At 40.8% G+C, this 17,860-nt stretch overlaps 1 protein-coding gene across 3 annotated transcripts in view; it reads right to left on the bottom strand.

Annotated features, from left to right (window-relative positions):
- NETO2 (neuropilin and tolloid like 2) overlaps positions 1 to 17,065 on the bottom strand; it is a 65,525-nt gene extending 48,460 nt beyond the window's left edge. Inside the window, exons 1-4 of one of the 3 annotated variants that reach the window (XM_047711283.1) lie at positions 16,653 to 17,065; positions 4,664 to 4,720; positions 1,868 to 2,008; positions 900 to 1,148 (exon numbers count right to left, since the gene is read on the bottom strand). In XM_047711283.1, coding sequence (XP_047567239.1) covers positions 900 to 1,148; positions 1,868 to 2,008; positions 4,664 to 4,720; positions 16,653 to 16,686 — 481 coding nt within the window. In that variant the 5' untranslated portion in view covers positions 16,687 to 17,065. The remainder of the gene's footprint in view (positions 1 to 899; positions 1,149 to 1,867; positions 2,009 to 4,663; positions 4,721 to 16,652) is intronic. The other 2 variants (XM_047711282.1, XM_047711281.1) reach the window with 2 other exon arrangements.
- Between the last annotated feature and the right edge of the window lie 795 nt (positions 17,066 to 17,860).

Below are 17,860 nucleotides of genomic sequence, written 5' to 3'. Positions count from 1 at the left end.
CCCTAATCCAAATCCTCAGAACCTGTATTACTTTATGTGGTTAAAATTAAAAAAAAAAAAAAAAAAAAAAAAAAAGAAGAAGAAGAGTGAATATTACATTACAAAACAGAAGATGGGATTAAGTTAAGGATTCTGAGAGGGCAATGTGAGGACGGAGGCAGGGACTGGAGTGATGTGGCCACAAATCCAGGAATGCTGGGGAAGCCCCCAGGAGCTAGAAGAGGTGAGCAATGGATTCTCCCCTAGAGTTCCCAGAAGAAATGTGGAGCTGCTGGGTTTTCTGCCCTCCAGAATTCTGAGAGAATAAATTTCTATTATTTTCAGCTGCTGAATTTATAGTTGGTTAAGGCAGTCTCAGGAAAGTAATACACCAGGTATTCCCATTTTACCAATGGCAACCCTCAGGTGCAACCGTGCTGTCAGGCAAGAGAGAACGGATCTTTTGATCCGTTTGAGAGAACACAGGTCTTTTGCTTCCAAGTGCAGAGCAGTTTCTATTGCTCAATATTTTCTAGAGATTATTCAAATGAGTGGTTAATTCAAGCATTCCAATGGAAAAAACCTGCCAAAATAATTTTTGGTAAGGATTATGAAAATAAGACCATTTGTTGAATTATCTTTTAAAATACATTTATCTTGATGCTTTTAGCCTTGATATACATTATAAAACATAAAGAAATCTAAGAAAACTGTGATGCCATCTATGAAATGCTTCAAAATTCAAGTGATATAGTTCTATTTCCAATTTTTGGTTTTATTTATTCATGAAGTGATTTCCCTTTGGCCTTGCTAATTTCTTTAAAACCTTGATTTGATTAACTTGACTAAATTCTCTCTTTTCCAGACATAAGATTCTAAAACCAGAGTAAACCCACCAAAAAAAAAGACAACTTCATTACCTGGAATAAATGAATATTTTGCTCGAAATCCCAGTCCTTCAAGTTCTTCATCAGAACTAAACTTAATCCACATGAATCTCCCTGTTGATCTAATTAGTGGAGGGCTTTTCACGCCACAGTAACGATCTATAAGTGGAGAGAAACCAAATGGCCCATCTCGAACTTCCAAGTGGTCAAACCGACATTCAAATGATGGTTCTATATAATAATGTTCATCAAAGGTCAACTCTATTCTTTGACGTGGAGCAGCTAGAAAACAAGAAGCAAGCAAATCAGGGCAACACAAAGTATAAATGTCCTGACATGAGTGGAAAAAGCAAAGCAACTGCTGTTACTGTTCCACAGATAAAAATCATGAGGACTGTTATACATGAAATTCATAATTAATGTTACACTTTACATCAGTAGTAACAATGCTGCTCTGCAGAACTACAGTTATGTTTCCCTGTGGAATATGCTGTTTATTAAATTAGTTACGTGTACTTTATTGATTAAAATTAGACTACAAAAGCTACTGCTTAGTTCATGAGATACAATGAATAGAAAAACAGAAGAAATGACACGACCTAATGTAACTATGGACGTAAATTTGCATTAAGGCGTAAGAGATGCCAGTAAGTTTGAGACCCTCCCTCCCTCCCTTCCTTCCTTATTAGAGAAGTTTCTCATTTACACTGATGCATCTGGTTGAATTATATTTTAGGAGATTCAAAATTCCTATAAAATTTCAACTATTATTTTGTTATTGTGTTCCAGACATATTTATCCAGACATAATATATCCAGACATAATCTGGATAATAATTTATCCAGACATAATAAATATATCCAGACATATTTATAATTACTAGAGTTTAATTCAAATACATGTATAAATTTTGTTCAAACTGGCTTAAACTGGGCATATTACCAATGTACTCAGTTTTACAATAAAAATTCATCTGTTAAAAGACAGAAATTGGTTAATACCTTCCAAAATGTAGATACACTCCTTGTTTGGTGGATAAGAGTCAGGATAATTTGGTGAAGCAAAATGACCTCCATTGCTGGTTCGAACCCAAATGCCACACTGGGTTGCAGGAATATGCTTGATTCCAATATTTTGTCCATCTTAGGGAAAAATGGCATTTAAAATATGAATTACAGCAAAAGAGAACAGCATTCTTCTCTTTCCCCCACAATTCAGCCATACAATTGCCCACTCTATGTTACACAGATAGTGTACATAATTTTGCAAGAACCACTGCCAAGTTTAGCGCAACAAACTGAATACAGCGGAAGTGTGAGAAAGGTAAAATTGTATGCTGTGCTGGTGGGAAGAGCTTGCTGCTAGAGGACAAGTTTGCCCTGTAGGAGAGCAGGGAAATAAAATGCTTATATTTTACAAGGGCAAAGCTGTGTGGGAGAATCTGATAAATCAGTGCAACTCTATAAAATTCAGTTCCAACATAAAAATAAAAGGATCCCAGGGGTTTATCTCCGGTATGGTACCTCTATATTTAACACAAAAGCCAAAAAGGATCCAAAGATGACAAAGGGATTTTAGTTAAAGATTATAGATTGAATACATGCATTTAGTTCCCTCTCCTTAAACTCCTCTAACAGTACTGGATTTTTTAAGGGCAAAAATAACCCCCTGAAAAGGGACAAAGAGGTGCAAACACAACAACTGGCAGGATTGGTGAGCAGGAGAGGGCATGACAGGTGGTGGTGAAACTGTCCTTTCTAAAAACAGGAGGCCTGGCTAAAAGTCTTTTCAGAATCAGTCTGATTTCTAAGACCCTCCCCTACTCTACAAATCTAGGAAGCTGCTGCTCTGTCGCCACATCAGAAAATGAGATGATTCCTTTGCAGAGGATAAAGCAATGTTACAGGACCAGGAGACACCCGGCACAGCTGGGGGTGACCACACCAGCCTGCAAACAAGGAGACTAGGAATGTTACACTGCGAATGGCATTCCTGGCCTCTTCCCCCACTCAACTCCTTCAAACCCTCTAGGTGCGATGCAGAACGTCTGTCTGAGCTGGAAATGGAAAGCTTCCTCTCTGGGGATTCTCAAGAGTCCAAAGGAAAAGTGCCAGCAATACGGACTCGGAATTCCCCAGTGCTGGGTCATTCACCAGCGAGGGCCGCAGCAAATGGGTCCTTCTACACCTACAGACGGCTAGTCATCAGATTTTAGTGCGCCTCTCATAAATAATCACCAGATATTTGAGGAAAGCCTCTAACACAAACAATGAATAAAAAACAAGAAGAAAGCAAATCTGAGGAAACAAAGATTATATAAAAAAACAAACTAAAAACTAAACAAAACTGTCATTTAATCCCCTTGGATTAAAAAGAGGATATTTATAAAACAAGAATAAGGATACTTTAAAAATATTCAGAAAACAAAAATTTTCTAAAAATAAAAGAAGAAGAAGAAGAAGAAAGGAAAAATTAGTAGAAATTTTAAAGCAGAGGACCGCAAAGTATAGCTCTGGGCCAAATACAACCTGTAGCCTGTCACCATAAGGCAAGTTTACAAAGGAACACATCGATGTCCATTCATGTGCCTATACGGTGCATAGTTGTTTTCATGCTACAACAGCAAAAGTGAGTAGTTGCTCCTGAGACTGTAAGGCCTGTAAAATCTTAAATATTTACTGTCTGGCCCTTTACAGAAAAAGTTTTCCAATTCCTGGTTTAGAGGGTAAAGCTGGGGAAGTCTCAATACAGACTGAGAAGAAAACAAGAGTAGAGAGACAGATGGAAAATAGAAAAACAACCACAAGAATATTCCATAACCAAACAGAATTTTCTTAAGAATAAAACAACAACAACAAAAGAAAGAAAAAAAGGAATTTAAAAACTTAAATAAGGAGAAAAATAAAAATTTCCTAAATGGAAAAACAAAATTTTCATATGGAAAAAGCTCCATGAGTGACTTAAATTCTCAATATAGGTGTGACCAGAATTATGACAGAATTACACCAAAACAGGTGGTACAGAGCAAAGTAATAGAACACTGGTATATAGTCAGGGGTAGAATAAGTAGGTGCATGAAAGAGCTAAATTTTCATCTTCTGTGGTGGGAAAATATTGCCTAAACATGTAAAACTAAAATAATTAAGAAGTAATAGTATAACATATTATTTAGAAATATGCAGGGAAATACCAAGATTCAGCTAAAATTCTGGTTATCTCCATGGAGAAGGAAGTAGAGTAGCAGAGGAAAGAAAACTATTTTTTCATAATTAGCTATTCAGAATACTTTGATTTTTGTCATGTGTATGTACAACTTAGATGAAAGTAAAAAGTAAACCAGTAAATGTTCTAAACTCTGACATGAAAATCTGGTTTGAAAAGCACACTAGCTTATCTTCTTTCATAAACAAGGATAATGAGAACAGGTCCACAGGACTTTTAACAAGATACTGATGGAAATATTTCATTTGTCTACATTGAAAAAAGGATTTTTATTTTTGCTGAGTGATAATGCATGAATCTCATTTAATTATGGGACATAATCCATAGTGTGCTAGGAGCTACTAGTGATGCCCATTAAAAACATTTATCAGCAAGTCTTTATGTTGACAATTTACTCTAGTTAACTGCAGCTGAGCCCAATAAAATTGAAGCTGCTAGGTTGACAGAAAGCCTTAGGTCATTGGAACACCCCAGAGGGATTATGGAAATAGTATTCAAAAGTTGCAGTCCTTTCCAATAAGCCATCCCACTCACAGTCCTGAATATGTGATAAGTTATCACTGAAAGTACTTTACCTTGGGTCTTTTGGGCCACAGCAATCCCTTCGACTACAAGTATTGTTATTAACAACACTAGAGAAATAATAGAAAAGAAAAGTTAAAAAACTGAATCTATATTACATTTTACTAAATCTATAAGGAAAATCAGATGGTAAAGAAAAGATTAATTAAGGCTCCTATTTCTTACTGACAGTCAATCTCAAGATTTTTAAGGGTCAAATGTTATGTTTTGATTTACTATTCGACACTTAAGACAACCCAAGAAAAACCACAATTGATACTGTAGTCATTTATACAAGCACTAACAGTATATGGCATTTAAAGCATTTTTCAGTTTATGATAGATTTAAAACATAGTTTTTTGCAAAAAACTCTGTTGACCCCAATTATACTACATTTACTGTACTTCATCTCAAAAAGAGTTTACATGCATTATATGGCTAGCTCTACAATGTATTATGCCAGTAAAAGCTCAATTAGATTACCTGACCTGTGAGAAATTCATTACAAAGACAGAAGTAAGGGGGCAGCAGTCTCCCAGAAATCAATTCAAGACATTTTATAACTGTGTAGTACTATGTGGTGTCCTGCATTACAAAAGCCAGCATATTTAGAAAATGAAGCTTTTTCCCCAAGTGGAACATTTCCGAGACCCAGTCAATAACACATTGAGTTGTTTTGTATATGTATGTATTTTGGTTCAAATACATTAAAATTCTTTTAAACATTTTATCTTTATGAATGGTGCACTGATATCTTTCACTCCCTTTCAATGGAAATCACAGTGCCTCCAAGTCCTGTGTGAACTGGAGTTTTTATAATTCATTCAGTCAGTGAGCACTGACCGGGCACCTACTGTACCAAAGGGTAGCAGGCACCAAGGATACACAGATGTTGGGGGGCGAAATGCAGCAAAATAGTTAAGAGTATGGACTTTACTAGTTAGGGAGATCCAGGCTGGGATTCCAGTTTTACTGTGTACCAGTTGTGAAGCCTTTTTAGCTCAGTTTACTTAATTGTAAAAAGGGGATATTTCTCCAGTAGCACCAAACCTCATAAGGCTGTTTGAGAAGATTAAATGAGATGATGACACACATAGTACTACTTGTTATATGCTAGGCATTCTGCTAAATAAACGATAGGAAACTACCAGTCTTAAGGAGTCAGTCTACTGTCAAAAAAGAATTTACAATACAAGGTGAACAGAAGTTTAATAGGAGTTATACAGAAAGCATAACGGAAGCAGAGACGGGAACCACTCATTCTGCTGGGGGTTAAGACCAACAGAGTGAGGAAAGTTCCAGAAATAGAAGGTATATTCTATTTGGATGTTAGAGGACTATAATCTAGGATACAGAGAAAGAAACAGCTTAGACAAAAGCATGGAGGAGCACGATCTATGGAGGCTGGTGAACTCTGAGTATCAGAGTAGCACAGCACAAGGAGGGGGATGGTGGTATACCAGGTAAGAAACAGGATGAGGTGTGACTGTAAAAAGGCTTGTCATGCTAAAGAGTTTGGACTTTTGACTATAATGAGAAGTCATTTTGGGTTTTTATTATTATTTTTTAAAATTAATTAATTAGGGGCGCCTGGGTGGCTCAGTGGATTGAGCCTCTGTCTTAGGCTCGGGTCATGATCCCGGGGTCTTGGGATCGAGTCCTGCGTCGGGCTCTCTGCTCAGTGGGGAGCCTTCTTCCCCCTCTCTCTCTCTGCCTGCTTGTGATCTCTCTGACAGATAAATAAATAAAATCTTTTTAAAAATTTAATTAATTATTATTTTAAGGCAGGGCGGGGAGGGGCAGAGGGAGAGAGAGACTCTTAAGTAGGCTCCACGCTTTCACAACCCTGAGATCATGGCCTGAGCTGATAGCAAGAGTCGGATGCCTAACTAACTGAACCCTCCAGGAACCCCTCATTTTGGGTTTTTAAACTAGAGAATGATATTATCCCATCTGTGTTCTAGATCAATAATCCTGATGGTTTCATGTAGTCTAAACTTCCAAAGAGAAGAGAGAAAGCCATTCGGGAAGCAAAAATGATAAGGTCTTGAAGCAGAGCAGTGGTACTGGAAATGGAAAGGAGGAGAGATTTATAACATGATTCAGATGTAGAGTTAACCACAAATGGTGGCTTATAGAATGAAAGTGGTGGAAGAAATGAGGGTATTGAAGTGAAGTTGCTAGTTAAGTGACTGGTAGATGGTCATATCTTTGTTCATGCAGTAGCATGGACTGAGCATCCACTATCCAAGTCGCCAATGTAAAAAAGATAATTCTTGCCATTCAGTAGTTTATATTTTGTAATTTAATCACCAACATCTTCATCTTTAGCTTCCTGTATCCTTGCTGACCTTTGTCTCCTCTGTCTTCTCTCAACAACTTTCACTTCCCCTTCCCTTTCTTTGGTTGCCAGTAGTGTTGAAGCCCTCATGTTATATAGGAAAAATTCTCCCTTCGAACTCTTCACAACTGCACTGGATCAAGTTTGAGGAATGGAGAATTGAAACATGTTTTGCTTTTCTCCTAAACAGAATATTTATGATCAAAAAGAAAAACCTAGAGTAATATGAGGTATCTGACAATTCAGCAAATAACACATCCATTTGTATCAATTTATCTTGTTAGAGGACACTATGTCCCAAGGCTTATCATTCAGATGATACACAACTGATCAAAATTTTGTGCTCAGTATGCCTTTCCTCCTGAATCATAGGCATAACAATTTACTAATTTTCGCATTTATAATTCACAGTATATAAGTAACACAAAGCCAGTCAGACAGGGCAAGTAACAAATCACCAAACTGAAACCAGGAAAGCAACAGTAAAACTATGGTAAAAGGATGAACAGTGCCAGTAAAATTATATAATGATCAATAAAATGTGTCTACGTAAAATATCTGACTTATGAAATTTACAGATTGTGCAACTATGGAAGATCATTTTAAAAATAAAATTATAAGCCCAAATAAACCTATTATTCTTCTCTACTTTATTTAAAGGGTTGCTCACAATTTTCTTTTCCCCCAAATATTTAAAAAACTATCCACAACTCAATCAACCAAATGAGCTGTGCTACTGAATAAAAAAATTTTATACAAAGAACAGGGTGAATCTGCACAACAATCAGGGACAGAAGCATTTAGTGATACAGTTGTGACTTAATCATTCTAAATTCTGTATTGTAATAAATGGTTTCCTACTAGTTGTATAATAGGATCTTTGCAAATTGCTTGTTATAACCAGGCTTGGATTCAAACAAACTCCATTAATGGCAAACACAGGACTGACTTAGTACAGGAAGCAGGGCTGTGGTGCTTTGTTCTGTCTTTCGTTCCAACCACGTACCACTGTTCCCTTCTTCCTCTTACCCAAAGGATCAGTAATTTCTCAAATTCAGAAATACCACACATTTTGAATTCAAAGATCATGTGCCCAAGAAGGCACTAATTCTTTAAGGTAGAAATCCATGCCAAAACAAAAATTCTAAACTGCTTAACCATACTGTTTAATTATATAGATAACTGCTTGGATTTGATGCTTAAAACAGGAGTGCCCACCATTTATCCCCATGTATCTGGTTCTGGAGTTTAGTTGAGGCCCTGTAATGATGTGTGTGCAGCCTGGGTGGCTCAGTTGTTTAAGCACTGACTCTTGATTTAGGCTCAGGTCATGATCTCAGGTCATGACTGAGCCTGGCCACGAGCCCCCAGGAGATTGCGTCTGGACATGAGCCCTGTCTAGAGCCCTGCAGTGGGCTCCACGCTGGAGTGTCTCTCTCTCCCACTCCCTCTGTCCCTCCCTGCACCCCCTTCCCCTCTCTTAAAAAAAAAATTTTTTTTTAAATGGAGATTTACATGATAAAGACAGATGCTGTTCAAGGATCAAGGATACTCCTTTTGCCTTGAATCACTGTCCTATTAGCTCTACGAAAGAGTCTTCTGCCCAGGCCTTCTAGTTTAAGGCCTTACCTTCCACTGTGAAAATCAAGATCAACTTGATTCTTTTTACTGTTAATAATGGAAACCCTGGCCAATACAATAAATACTGGAAAGGAGGTAAAATTATTATTTATAGATAATGTTACTTAAAACCTAGAAATCCCAAGATAATTACTTGGAAAATTATTACACCTATTAAGAGAAGAGAGTAAGACTAAAATAAATAAACAAGTAAGTAAATTTAATACAATGGAGAAACAATATGTTTTGGATAATAAAACAATATAAAGGTAACATTCTTCCCAATAAGTCATATATTTAATTATATTTTAATCAAAATCTTAGTTTTCTGGGGGACTAAAAATATTGCTGATGCTCATCTTGAAGACTTTTTTATATTAGCTAAGGAAAGTTAAAAAATAAAAAGACATAAAATACATACAAAATACTTACTGTAAAGCTACAGTAATTAAAAATGTAGCAATGGTATAAAAAGAAATAGATGATCTGTCAAGAAACATATCCAGCCCCCACTGTACTATAGGGTCAATCCTTGAGGCTACAGCAATGAACCAAGCAGTCTTGATCCTTATTCTCAAGGAGCTTAAAGATAAGAAGATGGAAGAAAAGAAAAAGCTCAAGAAATACATATATATATTCCAGAATTTATGTACGGTATTTGAAACACTCAGTGAAAGGATAGGTTTAACAAATGATTCTGGGGTAACTTGATAATTATTTGGGGAAAAAAAAGCAGATCCCTACCTTCATGCTAAATAGAAAAATAAATACCAGACTGAAAAAACAAAAAAGGTGAATTATGTATGTATCCTTTTGAGTGAAGAACACCTTCACTTACTAAAGACAAATAAAAACTACAAATAACTGAGAAAAAAAAGATTGTTACCAGAAAAACGTGTCAAAAACTAAAACAATACAAAAATTTAGTCTAATATTAAAAAATTATGTAGATTCTACTGTTTGTCAGGATATAGGAAACTGACATACACTGTCACTGGCCTGCAAACTGGCATAACTTTTTGGAGGTTAACCTGGTAATATATATCAGGGTTTAAAAATGCACAAATCCGGGGCACCTGGGTGGCTCAGTTGGTTAAGCAACTGCCTTCGGCTCCGGTCATGATCCTGGAGTCCTGGGATCGAGTCCCACATTGGACTCCCTGCTCGGCGGGGAGTCTGCTTCTCCCGCTGATCTCTCTCTCCTCTCATGCTCTCTCTCTCTCTCTCAAATAAATAAATAAAATCATTAAAAAAATTAAAAAAAAATGCACAAATCCCACCCAGCAAGTCTACTTCTAGGTGGGAGAATGGAATCAATCACTGGGACAGTAGTGTGCACCACAATCACCTGGAGAACTTATTAAAACACAGATTTTGGGGGGCAGGCTTTACTTCCGGAGTTCTGACGTAGTAGGTCTGGGGTTGGGCTTGAGAACTTACATTTTAATCAATTCCCTAGCAGTGTTATAGCTGCTGGCCCTGGGACCATGCTTTGCAGCTCAGCCACGGCAATAAGAGAATGATAGTGTACTGCAAGAAACGGAAAGAGGATGCCCGTGTTCTCCACTGGTGATGGCAGGGGCAAGGCTGGGTCAAGAGGGATGAAGCAGGGTAGACGGCAGGCAAAAAGGAGTCAATGAGCTCATTCTGGAAATGTTGTTGAATGCTTGGTACCTATTCTCGTCATGTTGTTACAAATATTTCTTGTTTCTAAACCTCTGCACTTGCCATGGATCGCCCTTTGCTTCTACCAAATTACCTTTACAGTGTTTAAAACCTGTTTTTTCTAGGAACTTTCAAAATTAATTTTATTTGATAGCATTCAGATTTTTCACTTCTACGCCTATTAACAGTTTTCTATCTGTCTGGTTCTGTTTCTTTTACTTCTACACAAGTTTACACAAGACAGAATATATTTCTGGCAAGTATACAAACTGTTGTGATAAGTAGTTAAGGGCTAGAGTGAAGGCTATCACTGCTAGGGACCTAAGCTCCTTCTATTTTATTGTTCAGTTGTATATGACTTTCCCTTCCAAGCTCATCTTATGGTCCCACATGGATGCTGAAGTGCCAGCCATTATATCTTCATTACAGCTTCCATGCCTGTGTTAAGAGCCAGAAAGAATGAAAAAATAACACAGGACATTCCTCCTTCCTTTAAACACATTTGCCTAGAATCTACAATGATCTCAAAATAAAAATTTTAACTGAACAAAAAAAAAATCACCACTTTCTCCAAGTTGCACACACATCTAGTTGACCACTCACTGAGTCACATGGCCACACCTAACCCTAAGGAAAACTGGAAAATCTAGTGTTTCTGTTGGGTGGTCACAGGCTTAATTAAAATTCAGAGAATTACTGAAGTTTAAGATGGATATTGGGAGACAACTGGTTATTTCTGCCATGTCCTCTACCGTCTATTTCATACTCAGCAGCCAGTGACCCCTTTAAGACAGAAACCAGATAAAACTTTCATAAAATCTTCTAATACAGTCCCATTACATTTAGAGTAAATCCATATCCCCTACACTGACTCCAGATGTCCTATGTGATTTAGCATCTAACCATTTCTCCGACCTCCTGATTGCTACAGAGGCCTTCTTCCCACTACTTCAATATACCAAGTTAATTTCTTGCCTTAGGGACTAGCTTATTCCTTTCGCCTAGAACCTCTCTGCATGGCTGGTTCCTTCCTGTCATTCAGGTCTTTTAAGGACATACTGACTTCTGAAGAAGCTCTTCACTTTCTCCTTCATTCCATTTTATTATATAAATATTTTAATTATTATTTACATCACTTGATATTTTGCTTATTATTTGTCAATTCCTACTAGAAAGAGGAGCCTTGTCTGATTCACTGATGCATCTCTAGCGACTAGAAGACTGCTTGGCGCACAACAGCATTCAATAAACATCAGATGAATACCTGAAATGACTACGCATGATCCTGATTACATCCTTTCTGTAACGGCAACACGTAGCGCGGAGTCCTGCATTAGTAAATTAAGAAGCACGCATCTCGGTCAACGGTTGTCACACAGATGACCCAGCTTCTTTTATTAAGCATAAGTCAAGGGACAGAAAAAGAACTGACTTTTTTTCTTCTCAGATGTCCAGCCACTAAGCTTACTTTTCTCAGGCTGGCTCAATTTACCTCTGTTAGTATTTAAATGTGCCTCTTTCCAATAAGCCTTCCTGTTTTAAGCACCAAAGTGGAAAATGTAAGGTCTGTAGAATCTATCACGAGATGCCAGATATAATAATGGCCGTAATGTCTCTTTGCTCTTTACTATTTTTTTAAAATTTAATTTAACTTATTTATTTATTTGACAGAGAGAGAGAGAGAGGGAACACAAGCAGGGGGAGCAGGAGAGGGAGAAGCAGGCTTCCTGCCAAGCACGGAGCCCCATGCAGGACTCAATACCAGGACCCCAGGATCATGACCTGAGCCAAAGGCAGATGCCTAACTGACTGAGCCACCCAGGCACCCCAGCTCTTTACTATTTTCTATTATGAAAGCAGAATGGAGTTCGATGAGAGTCCACATACTACTTTGAGTTAGTAGTAACTTGTTTTTGATAAAACTATGTTCCACAAAACAGAGTACCCAAATTTAATCAAACTCAATTTTACTTATTAGTTAAGAAAGAGGATGGACTTGGCAAACTTTGGGATCTCCAACCTACATATGCTAATCAACTGCCAACCACTTTAAGAAAGACTAACTATAGCAGAAATGCTTTCTTTCCTGCAGAATGTGGCAACCTCCTTGCTGGCCAAGTGCTCCTAAGAGGGCAGTTTTGTATGTTCTCTTTTTATAGGAGTCTTCTTTAGACATTCACAGCAACAAATTTTAAGTTGACCAGGTCACATTTTTAAAGAGTGGTATCTCCTTACCCACTAGTGCTGTAATTTCCAACATACTAGCCCAGGCATGTTTAAACATGTTTAAACCAACATGTTTTAATGCCATTTTGCTCAGGAAGAACTGACGTTTCAGATTAGTACACTGCAATTTTGAGTGACAATAATAAACATGTTAAAAAGTATTAGTTCTGGGAGGCCATTCCGATGATCCTTTGAGAGGGTGAGGTCCCTCACCAATTACAGCAATCTGGCTCTTATCTATTATCTTTGTATAGTTTTTTTTTTTTTTAGAAGACTTTATTTATTTATTTGAGAGAGAGAGAGAGATCACAAGTAGGCAGAGAGGCAGGCAGAGAGAGAGGGGGAAGCAGGCTTCCCGCTGAGCAGAGAGCCCGATGTGGGGCTCAATCCCTGGACCCTGAGGCCATAACCTGAGCCGAAGGCAGGGGCTTAACCCACTGAGCCACCCAGGTGCCCCTGTATAGTTTGTTTTTAAGTACCCCCTCAGAAGGGTTCCTTTTGAGAAGTTCTCCTCTACGGAAAGTCTGGAAACTAATGGACCCAATAACTAATCTGAGGGTTCCCCTTTTCAAATCAAAGCATAATAACTGGGATTGCGTAGTGATTGAGGGACACATTTTTTAATCAAGAATTACTCTGCAAGGAGCATAAAATGAAAAAATGAGACTAGAAAAAAAAAAAAAACTATAGGAGACTGCTGAATGGGTAATAACCAAAAACATAACATGAGATTATTTTAAAACTTTGGATTTGAACTTGTTTTGTAATGCACATGTGTATTACAGGGCTGCTTGTTTTTTTCTAAGAGGTGAATCTGGTTTCAAAACATAGATAAAATGGATTCCAGTTTGAGGATTTACTATAATAAAATCAGTGTTTAGTCAGACTTCAATTTTCAGCCTTAAAACATTTCCCTTGTGGGGCACCTGGGTGGCTCAGTGGGTTAAGCCGCTGCCTTCGGCTCAGGTCATGATCCCAGGTCCTGGGTTCGAGCCCCGCATCGGGCTTTCTGCTCGGCAGGGAGCCTGCTTCCTCCTCTCTCTCTGCCTGCCTCTCTGCTTACTTGTGATTTCTCTCTGTCAAATAAATAAAATCTTTAAAAAAAAAAAAAAAAACATTTCCCTTGTTCCAGGGGAGAAAAGTCAACAAGTTAATTTTTAATAAGACTGTGTTAAAATTTCACGATTAAAGGGACAGCTTTCCAGTACTGCACTTAGTTTTGTATAGTTTACTAGATTTTGGATGAGGCATGTGAAAAATCAACAGGAATTAATTTTTTCAGTCTCAGGTAAGATTTTAAAAATATAGTGCTGAGGGATATTTATGCTCTTACACGATAAATTTTATAGTAGTTTATACAGTTTAAATATAACTGAATCTAATAGGATTCTTGTAAAGTGTGAAGATTGAATAAAATAGTAAAAAATGGGCTTATAATACTAATGCAATATTTTCATGTGACTATGATGCTTACTTAACTTTGACAGAAAGTTAAATCAAATTTTATAAGACCCGGAGGGATCATAAACAGTTAAAAGTGAATTATTCAGTTTTAACAACATATGAAATGTTTGAAAAGCCTAGTAGAGTTATCCTTTTGTTCTTACCGCTGAGAGTAAAACAAAAAGAATCAATGGCATCTTAAAGAAAATTACCTTCTACTTAAGATCTCACACATTCATTATGGATGATTCATTTTAGTTAAAACTGACCACGATATTGCAAACAAGGCTTTGGATAGGTAACAGCTATAATTATGCAAATATTAAATAACTGCTTTTGATAAGAACCTCTTCAGCATTAAAGCAATTCACCTCACAGAATACTTAAGGGCTGCTTTTTCATGCCTTAATGCACACCATGAATGGGAGCGCTAGGAAAATCTAGTATTTTTCTATAATTTTTAAAAATTAAAAAAAAAACAATTTTTGTATAGGTAACACACAACATTTGGTTAAAAAAAAATCAAGGGTTACAAATGGGGGTGCAGTGAAATAGAAGTCTTCCCTTCACTCTGGTCTCTATCTCCCAGATTTGCTTCTCACAATCAACTTTCATTAATTTCTTGAATCTTTCTAGACCAATTCCCCATATTTACAAGCACACACACACACAAACTTTAGAAGACTTAAAAATAGCTTGTTTCATCTCTAGCAAGCCTACAGCAGCTTAGTTTGAGCTGTAAAAATGCTCCAGCATGTAAAACAATTGTAGGTTTTAGTGTACACTAAAAAGCAAAGCCAAATACTACATTGTTTTCACTGTCAGCTCAGCCATCACCACAGCATTCTTTCCTGAAAGGCGCGACAACTAAATGCTTCACCACAGTGACCAGAGAGGGCAGTATGTACCAATGACAAAAGTATAGGCAGAAAAGCAGCAAATACCTTCAGGATTCAGGAGGACCAGCAATTCTGTCCTATCCCGCTCAGTTCCCATAAAGTTCTGCAGGTAGAGCTGTGTTTAACAGGGCTGACTTATTTCTCCTTAGGGGGCTGCCCAGATGGAGTGTCATGATGTCGATAACGGTAAAGCAATCAAGACAACGAAACAAATCTGGATAATGAACACTAACCGAAAACCTACTGTGCATATAGAATTTATTTTGGAAGAATACAACAATCTAATTTCCAAGGAATGGCTACACAAATTAGGATTTACAGATAGGAAAACTATACTAAATTATCAGAGTTTTAAATTTTTTTTAAAGATTTTATTTATTTGACAGCGACACAGCGAATGAAGGAACACAAGCGGGGGAGTGGGAGAGGGAGAAGCAGGCTCCCCGCCGAGCAAGGAGCCCGATGTGGGGCTCGATCCCAGGGCCCTGGGATCATGCATGACCTAAGCCGAGGGCAGATGCTTAACGACTGAGCCACCCAGTCGCCCCCAGAATTTTAAATTTTAATTTAGTGAAGGAATCACTAAGAATTCATGGAGTGATATGAAATACTCACTAGGTAGAAAGTCCTGGTATAAGTCTCTAAGTATACAATTGGGGAAACATTTGAAATTAAACTGCTGAAGTCTCAGTTATGCATTTAGGAAAATCTGGAAAGCAGGCAATTGTCCAGTTAAAATTAAAAGCAAAATTATATTGAATTTTCTAATAAACAAATTTGAAAAAAGTGTTAATTTGGAATGGGAAAAAACCACTCAACATTTGTCACTGTACAAATATCAGGATACGATAATCTATATGTGACACTGCTAATACGATACCTTAACTCCTTACCCAATATAAAAAAGAGGATATTTCATAGCATTGTCAACATACAGCTATTCAGTTTTCAATTTAAATCAGTGGGGGAAAAGGGAAGCCGTTTTTTTGGTGGTGATGCTGTTCCTCTGACGACTGAAAAAAGGAATTATTCAGTCCGAGTTTCGGAAGCAACTTTGTATCACAATCTTAATTATCCATGCATAAAAATTTCAATGTAAATTAACACCTCCAGGAAAATGCAAAAGCAGCTCTAGAGTGTTTGGGAGCTTTGAACGCTTGGCAAGCCCACGGTTTTAATTCCCGGTGCCACAAATCAAAAAGAACGACACCAGCGGCACGGTATTCCGAGGTCCCGGGAAGCGCCGGGGCGCGGCCGCGAGCTGCGGGCTCTGGGCCGGGCCGAGCTGGGTCTCGGCTCCCGCAGTGGTGCCGCAGCCTCCGCGGCCGCAGCAGGTGGGACCCGGCCCGGCTCGCAGGCCGTTCCGCCACCGGCCACCCGCCACCCGCCAGCGCGGGGCTTGTCGAGAGCGGCTCAGCGACGCCTCGGCCGGGGCTTTTATTGTTTGCGTGGAATGACTTTGTCACTGAATGCTGAAAAAGACCGGTCTTAGCCCCAGTTACACGGACCCCACAACTTTGCGAAGCGATGCGCGGAACTGAAACGAAGAGGCGCGAGGACACGGCTCGGAGGGCCCCGCCGGGCCGCTGCTTCCCGTTCTACCGCGCGTTCCCACCAGCGCCCCGCGGAGCCTGCCCACACGCAGAGGGCTGGGGGAGAGGCGCTCCGCGAGCAAGTCGACCCGGCTGGGCGCGAGAGCTCCGAGGTCCGCGCGGACCAGACAAAGAGGCGCGTCGGGCGCCCGGGAGGGACGCGAAGACGCCGGCCTCGGCCCGCAGGGGGCGCCGTCCGCGGCCCCCGGCGCTTACCTTTGAGGACCGCGCAGAGCTGCTCCAGGGCCATGTTCCCGAGCGGCCCGGCGCTTCGCGAGGGGCCGAGGCGGCGGCGGCGAGGAGGCGGCGGCGCGGCGCTCACGGCCCGGCGCGGCGGCAGTCCCGCACGTCCCCCATCGCCCGCCACCAGGCTGCCTCTCCCCGCGGGGCAGGGCTCAGGTCCTGCAGCGCGCCATGCTCGAGTCCCCCGGCGGGCTCCCGCGCTGCCCGAGCCCCCCGACGGGCGCCGCCTCTTGTTCCGCGGCGCTCTGTCCCATCGACTGCCCCGGAGCCGAGGCGCGCTGGCGCGAGGGACGGCACCCGCACGGGCCGCTCCTCCCGCGGCCGCGGCGCGAGCCCCTCTGAAGTGGCGGGCGCGGGGAGCCCAGGCTCATTTAAGCAGGGAGCGCGAGCGCCGCGTGCCGGCCGCGCCGCCTGCGCTCTGTGCCCGCCCCCCGCCCCCCATCTCCGTCCCCGCCCCCGTCCCCTCCCGCGTGCCCCTCGCACTCTCCCGGCCAATCGCCAGGCCCGCCCGCGGCCTCGCACCCTGGGAGGGCAGCGCGCCCGCGACCGTTGAGCTGGGGGCGGGGCGACGAGGTGCTGGGCCCAGCGGTCCCGACCCCTTCGGCAGCGAACCGCTGCTCCGAGAGGCGGGCGCTGGGGGAGAGCCCGGCCCATCCCCAGCCGCTGCTGGGCCTCCGGGATGAGCTGGTGTGAGCCCTCGAGGCCTCCTGCCCGAGAGAGGAGCTGGGAAGCCCGCCGCCCACCCCGAGCCCCGCAGCCCTTGTCCATCTCCGTCCGTCTTCGCAGATGGACTGGGCACCGACCCCTCGGCCTCTTAGGACCTCAGTTCAAGGTCAAAAGTCTGCCCCGCTAGCCCCAGCTTGATAACCTGCCTGGGGCATGAGGCGAGGATCTGGGCTGGGGCTCAGGGACAGAGGGCGCCTGAGGTTCTCACCTCCGCTTGGCGTCAGGTGAGTTAACCTGACGGCCGGCCGTGATGATCACTGACATTTCTAAAAGGCTTCCTAGGTTGCCAGGCACAGTACCAAGTACTTTGCTTATCAACTTTTTAAAAATCCTCAACCCATCTTATGCAGTAGGTACTGTTAGAGGATGGGGATAATGAGGCCAGAGAGGTTAAGTAATTTGTCCACAGTGGGGGAAGAAGGCAGGGTTGTGAACCCAGGAATTCTGCCGCAAGA

Source organism: Lutra lutra, chromosome 17 (assembly GCF_902655055.1).
Source record: "Lutra lutra chromosome 17, mLutLut1.2, whole genome shotgun sequence".
Taxonomy (NCBI): Eukaryota; Metazoa; Chordata; class Mammalia; order Carnivora; family Mustelidae; genus Lutra; species Lutra lutra.
This window is presented reverse-complemented; position numbering and strand designations above follow the sequence as displayed.